Genomic DNA, 6,969 nt, shown 5'->3' with positions numbered 1-6,969 from the left:
CGACTGCCTAGCTCTGCAGCTTGAGGCCGTCACTAAAGCTCGGTTCATGGCAGGCTTGGACCCTGTGAGCTTTGCTTCCCAGAAAGCCTCACGGGAGATGAATGCGTTAGATCCAGGTCGGTGGTTGTCTGTCTCTGATGTACCTGCTGTCCGGGGCCACCGAGAGGGTCTCTGTGCCCGGGAGACAGCCTTCACACTGCCCCGCGCACACTGCCTCTCCGCTCCTTTGGGCTTTAGTGAGTGCAGCCTGAGGATGAGTCTGGAGTCCCAGTGTCACAGCACAGCTCTTGCTCGCTCTCAGGTTCCTGCCTGAATACCAGCTCCAGAACCCCTCGCTGCCTGCCACCGCTGCTTCCACCCCCCAGCCCCCACCACCATGCACTCCTTGGACGAGCCGCTCGACCTGAAGCTGAGCATCACCAAGCTCCGAGCGGCGAGAGAGAAGCGGGAGAGGACGCTGAGCGCAGCCCGGCACCGAGCCCTGCACAGGGAACTCGGTCTGGTGGACGACAGCCCCACACCTGGCTCCCCGGGCTCCCCGCCGTCAGGTACTGCACGCCCGGGGCAGAGCAGCAATCTCGGAGCCCTGGCGATAGGAAAAACGTCCCCTGATGGGCTCACCTGGACGCAGCCGCAGCCCCTCACAGCCTCACTTAGGGTGCCCCCAGCCTGACACTGTCTACCCACCCTCCCAGCTGTTCATCTCTGCATGTTCATCACTGTCCCTGGGAGGAGGGGACTGACCAGCCCAGCTCCCGAAGCTGGCTCAGCAGAGCTAGTACAGACAGGCCTCTGGGTGGATTTGGGGGAGCTTTAAGGGGCAGCAGGGAATGCACAGGTAGTAACAGAAGGCCTTGTGGCCCTGTGTCTGGGCTCGGAGGTGGTGTGGTTGGCCAACCAGGCAGACGGGGGATCAAGCCCAGCGGGTGCTTCTCTGGGTGGGGGGGTTACTTGAAGCTCAGGTCTTCCACTCCATTTCTGAATGTGGACCCTGAAAACCGGATCTACCATATCTGAGCTGGGCCACCCAGCCCAAACCTTTCATGTTACAGAAGGGGGCACTGAGGCAGAAAAGGACTGGGGGGAAAGTGAGTAAAGTCCTTACCTGACATTGTGATGGGAGCCAGGCGCCCTGGATTCAAGTTCCTGTTCAGTTACTTACCCTGTGTGCCAGCCCACCCCAATCTGAAGAATGAGTACTTCCTGTCTTAACCGATGGCCAGGCTCCCACCTTGGCAATCGTCACACCTGTCGGCTGTGGAGGCTCCGATTCCTGGGTTCCGGGGTGGCCGGGGATGGGGGTGCCATGGCTGGCGTCTGCTCCGAGTCACAGTGGAGGAGTCATGGGTGGGAAGTCCTGGCCCGCCAGGACTCCTGGCTCCAGTACCCCCAAATCTTGCCTTTGTCCTAGGCTTCCTGCTGAACCCCAAGTTCCCTGAGAAGGTGGAGGGACGCTTTTCGGCAGCCCCCCTGGTAGACCTCAGCTTGTCGCCGCCGTCTGGGCTGGACTCCCCCAACGGCAGCAGCTCGCTGTCCCCCGAGCGCCAGGGCAACGGGGACCTGCCCACAGCGCCCACCGGCCCGGTAAGGGGGAGATGCGCGTTCTCGAAACGGTGCACTTACCTCCTGGGCCCACTGTTACAAAGGACCACAAACTGTGTGGTTTAAAGTGGCAGAAGTGTATTCTGGAAGCTGAAGTCCAGAATCACTGTGCTGATGGCGCTGTGTGCCCTCCCAAGGCTCTGAGGGCTCTTCCCTGGCCGCTGCTGGCTTCTGGCAGCTCCAGGTGCCCCTTGCCTTGTGGCCGCGTCACTCCAGTCTCTCTGCCTCTGTCGTGGCCTGTCCTCTGTGTGTGTCTCCAAATCTCCCTCTTTCTCTTGTGGAGACACTGGTCGCTGGGTTTAGGGTCCCCAGCCAGCCTGACCTCTAAACTTACATCTGCACAGACTCTTTCCACAGAGGTCCTGTGCACAGGTACCAGTAGCTGGGGCTGGGACATGTCCTGTGTGGGGCACTGCTCAGCCCCTGGAGAGAGGGAGATGGGCCAGGCGGGCAGGGGTCTGGGCCAGCGGGCCCACGGGCAGCTGCTGACCCGCTCTGCCTCCCGCCTCCCCCAGGACCTCCAGCCTCTGCGCTACCTGGACGGTGTCCCCAGCTCCTTCCAGTTCTTCCTGCCGCTGGGCTCTGGGGGGGCCCTGCATCTGCCTGCTTCCTCCTTCCTCACCCCCCCCAAGGACAAGTGCCTCTCGCCAGAGCTGCCCCTGCCCAAGCAGCTGGTGTGTCGCTGGGCCAAGGTGAGCGGGGAGCTGGGCGGGGCAGGGTCCGGGGCGGGCGGCCCCCTCGCGGGCTCAGCACGTTCCTGGCCTCGCAGTGTAACCAGCCCTTCGAGCTCCTTCAAGACCTGGTAGACCACGTCAATGACTACCACGTGAAGCCCGAGAAGGACGCGGGCTACTGCTGCCACTGGGAGGGCTGCGCCCGCCACGGCCGCGGCTTCAACGCCAGGTGAGGGGGGGGCGAGGGGGCAGGAAGGGGGGCCTGAGTGTCCAGCGGCTGAGCCGTGCTCCCCACCCCCCTTCCCCCCGCCTCCCCCCCGGAGCAGGTACAAGATGCTTATCCACATTCGCACCCACACCAACGAGAAGCCGCACCGCTGCCCCACCTGCAGCAAGAGCTTCTCCCGCCTGGAGAACCTGAAGATCCACAACCGGTCACACACAGGTGAGGGCCCCCGGCAGCCAGGGGACGGGCACACACCCCACTGTGTGGCCCTCCCTTCCCAAGCACCACATGCTGGGGGGGTGTCCTGTCCTGTTAGGGGGAGACCCGCCCCACCCGCTCTTGGGGCACAGACGCGTCTTCCTGCGTCGTGCTCGGCACTGTGTCTGTGTGGTTGTCGACTCGTTCCCCCTCTGACTGTGGCGTGTCCACTCGCCCCTCACGGACCCCGGCACGCACAGTAGGGCCAGCACTGGCCGGCAGAGCCACACGCCTAATCTTAAGTTTCCTAATCACCCTCACCGGAAAAAAAAAAGTACAAAGAAATACACGATGAGATGAGTTATTAATACAATGATACATTTTCTTGAGCTCAGTATATTCAAAATGCAATCATTTTAATATTAAAACATCAATGGGACACTGAAATTCTTTTCCCACAAAGTCTGCAGACTCCAGGATGTATGTTATTTATTTGTTTGCCTCGGGTCTTGGTTGCATCGTGAGAGATCGTTCGTTGCAGGCGCACAGACTCTGTAGTCGTGGCACACAGGCTTAGTTGCTCTGAGGCATGTAGGAATCTTAGTTTCATGACCAGGGATCGAAACCATGTCCCCTGCATAGCAAGGTTGGTTCTTAACCACTGGACCACCCTCTGGTGTATATTTTATACTCGAGGTACTTTCAAAAGCTCACAGCCTTGTGGGGTTCTGGCCAGCTCTGGTCGGCGGGGACAGCCTTTTAGTAAATCTGGAGCCACTGGTGAAAGTGAAGTGAAAGTGTTAGTCACTCAGTCGTGGCCAACTCTGGGACCCCCAGGCTCCTCTGTCCATGGGATTTTTTCCAGACAAGAATACTGGAGTGGGTTGCCATGCCCTTCTCTGGGGGATCTTCCTGACCCAGGGATTGAACCCCTGGTCTCCTGCATTGCAGGCAGATTCTTTTTTGTCTGAGCCACCAGGGAAGCACTGGTGTAAGCCTGGAGCCACTGCCAAGTCAGGGTCAAGGGCACCCCTGTGTGCTCACTGTGAGCCAGGCACCAGCAGGGTCTGTGTGTCATTACTTGTGAAAGGGGTCACTGTCATCACAGCCTGAAGCATAGGCCCAAGGCCGAGGGTACATACAGCCAGGCCACTGGAGTCAGAGCTTGCGTAGGTGCTGGGGACACGGCTGCCCCGAATCAAACAGCCTGTGGTCTCGGGGAGGTCTCTGTCTGGGTGAGTGGGTGGGCGGGGCTGGCCTGGGCCAGCGGAAGACCCTCATTAAGGCCCCACCCCACCCCGCAGGCGAGAAGCCGTATGTGTGCCCCTACGAGGGCTGCAACAAGCGCTACTCCAACTCCAGTGACCGCTTCAAGCACACGCGCACCCACTACGTGGACAAGCCCTACTACTGCAAGATGCCCGGCTGTCACAAGCGCTACACGGACCCCAGCTCGCTGCGCAAGCACATCAAGGCCCACGGCCACTTTGTGTCCCACGAGCAGCACGAGCTCCTGCAGCTCCGCCCGCCCACCAAGCCCCCACTGCCCACCCCCGACAGCAGCCCCTACGTCAGCGGGGCGCAGATCATCATCCCCAACCCCGCCGCCCTCTTCGGCGGCCCTGGCTTGCCCGGCCTGCCCCTGCCTCTGGCCCCCGGCCCCCTGGACCTCAGCGCCCTGGCCTGTGGCAACGGCGGGGGCGCTGGGGGTGCGGGGGGCATGGGCCCTGGGCTGCCCGGCCCCGTCCTGCCCCTCAACCTGGCCAAGAACCCGCTGCTGCCCTCGCCCTTTGGGGCCGGCGGACTGGGCCTGCCCGTGGTCTCCCTCCTCGCTGGCTCCGCTGGCGGCAAGGCTGAGGGGGAGAAGGGGCGTGGGGCTGTGCCGGCCAGGGCCCTGAGCTCGGAGGGCCGCAAGACCCCCCTCGAGAGGACTGAGGGCAGCCGCTCCCGGCCCAGCCCCGACGGCCTGCCCTTGCTGCCAGGTACTGTGCTGGACCTGTCCACGGGCGTCAACTCGGCCGCCAGCAGCCCAGAGGCGCTGGCCTCCGGCTGGGTGGTCATCCCGCCGGGCTCCGTGCTGCTCAAACCAGCCGTGGTGAACTGAACCCACTCGGTGGACACTGACCACCTGCAGCCCAGTCGGCAGCTCCCAGCCCTGCCTGCCTGCCTGCCCCTGACGACGAACAGAAACTCTTCTGCGAAATAGCAATAATGTCCTCCTGCCCTGGGGGCGACCCTGGGCAGCAAGGATGGTGCTAGAAGGGCATGGTGGGCACCCGGGCTCCTGAGGAGGGGAAACAAGTCTGCCGGCCAGTGGAGAGCCATGCCCCTGAGAGCTTAGGCCTGGCTCACCTCCGGCCCACGCCTGCCTGCCCCCCACCCACTCTGGTTGTCTCCCTCATCCCGTGGCCAGCTGGGCAGGTCACCCTCTCTCCCTTGCCCACTTGCCAGCCTTGACCCAGCAGTGGGGGTGGAGCTGGGGGTGGCTTCGGCCCTCCCCGCTGGCACCAGACTCCCTCCCACCCCCTTCAGTGGTGAGCTGGGAGGAGCCCCCTGGGATCAAGGTCCCACCCCATCCTGCTTACTCACCGGGCCCCTGCTCTGGAGGCTCCTGACCCCTCTCCCTCTGGTCCACCCTCCAGAGGGAGAGCAAGACAGACGCAGGCCACGGCTAAGCCACAGCAAGAAGCCACCTCCTCCCATGACAAGGCGCCTCCCGGCTGAGGGAGGGAGGCCCGCTTGACCAGCTGCCCCCACTGCCTGCCGTCTGCAGTGGCCAACACGCTGCCTGAGGCGAGGGTCCCTGCTCTGGGCTGGCTGGCCACTCGTCTGCCCCTGCATCCCTCTGCTTTCAGGGAGCCCTGAGTCGGGAGAGGTGCCCAGCTCAGGGAACAGGCGGGGCTGGGCCTGGCCTGGGACCCTGCACCCGGGGATGGGGGAGGCTGGCTAGGGACAACCCCAGGCCAAGACACGGCTTCTGTTCTGGGGGCGTCAAGGCAGAGCCGCTGCAGAGGAGGGGGCTCCAGGCCGGTGCTGGGCATGGGAGCGTCCCAGTGGCTACGGACAGATGATGAAGGACCTGGGCTCGACAAGGGATGAGGGGCAGCAAGGCAGCCACAGAGGCTGTGGGGGCAGGGGAAGCCAGAGGGGAGAGCTGGCCCTGTGGCCTGCTTCCTTTGGCTTCTCTGAACTAAGCCCCTGCCCTCCAGGGGCCAGGGGAGCCCAGGGCACGGGGGCTCCATGTGCCCCTGCAGCCCACGCTGCTCCCCAGCCCAGGGGCCAGGCTCTCCCCACCAGGCCCTGACGGGGCAGCAGCTTGTCTCGTGCCCCACCCTGGGCCCTCGTGCTTCCTCCCGTCAGGGGCCCAGCTTCAGTCTAGGGGGTCCTGGCCTTGGCCCTGCCCTAGGCCGCACTCTCCACGTCCCAGCTGCAGGAGGGGGGAGCTGTAGGGCCGCAGGGGGACCCTTGGGCCCCTGCAGCTCTGAGGTCTCCCTGCTGCTTCTCTGCTCACCCGCCCTTTCCTGGACCGCCCTTCTATCCCAGAGGGGTCACCCTGACCCGGCCCGCTGACAGGCCTGCAGCGCTGGCTCTGCCCCTTGAAGGGGCCACAAGCAGAGCAGGAGGGAGCTGGTCTCCTTCCCTGGCACCCCACCCCGGACCCAGGCCCCTCACCCCAACAAGGGCCCCAGGCCTTAAGTCCCCTTTGGGGCGAGGGGTTGGACTCAAGCCCCAGGAGCAGAGGAACAGGGCATAGGAAGGCGACATTAGCTCAGCATGTGACTCGGTGATAGACCAGGCCCGAGGAGGCCGGTGTACGTGTCGTTGTTGTCGGTCTGTTGCACATTCCAGGATATCAGTATTCTAACAGGTTCTAAGTGCCTTTCTATCGTAGCTTGTTTTTCCTCCTCTTGGCTCCATTGCTGTTAGCATAGAGTTTAAAAAAAGAAAAGAGAGATAAGCTAATGACTATAACAATATATTCCTCCATGTGAGAGGAAGTTTATAAAGAAATGAAATAAAAGTGAGTTACAAACATGCTTTGTCTTAGATGTGCCAGGAGCTGGGCCTTGCACGGGAGACCACCTCCGGCCGCCCATGCCTGGCTCTGGGGTCCCCCACCCAGGCCAAGGCCCTGTTCCGGGGTTTCTGTCCAACCCTGTGGGTGCCACAAGCTCTCTGTCTGCTGCTGGGAGCTGGATGGGACAGGCAGTGCTGAGATGGAAGGTTCTGGAACACATGTCGTGGGTTCCGCCGCACCCGCCACGAGCA

At 62.9% G+C, this 6,969-nt stretch overlaps 1 protein-coding gene across 1 annotated transcript; it reads left to right on the top strand.

The window, feature by feature from the left end:
* The first annotated feature begins 332 nt into the window (after positions 1-332).
* Positions 333-6,720, top strand: GLIS2 (GLIS family zinc finger 2). Its single transcript, XM_052664276.1, has 6 exons — positions 333-548; positions 1,412-1,584; positions 2,118-2,294; positions 2,372-2,505; positions 2,603-2,721; positions 4,005-6,720. Exons 1-6 carry the CDS (start codon positions 377-379, stop codon positions 4,802-4,804), a joined length of 1,575 nt encoding a protein of 524 aa, XP_052520236.1. The 5' UTR covers positions 333-376; the 3' UTR covers positions 4,805-6,720.
* Positions 6,721-6,969: the final 249 nt, after the last annotated feature.

Source organism: Budorcas taxicolor, chromosome 2, assembly GCF_023091745.1.
Source record: "Budorcas taxicolor isolate Tak-1 chromosome 2, Takin1.1, whole genome shotgun sequence".
Lineage (NCBI taxonomy): Eukaryota > Metazoa > Chordata > Mammalia > Artiodactyla > Bovidae > Budorcas > Budorcas taxicolor.
Note: the sequence above shows the minus strand (reverse complement) of the source record. Positions and strands in the feature narration are given on the sequence as shown.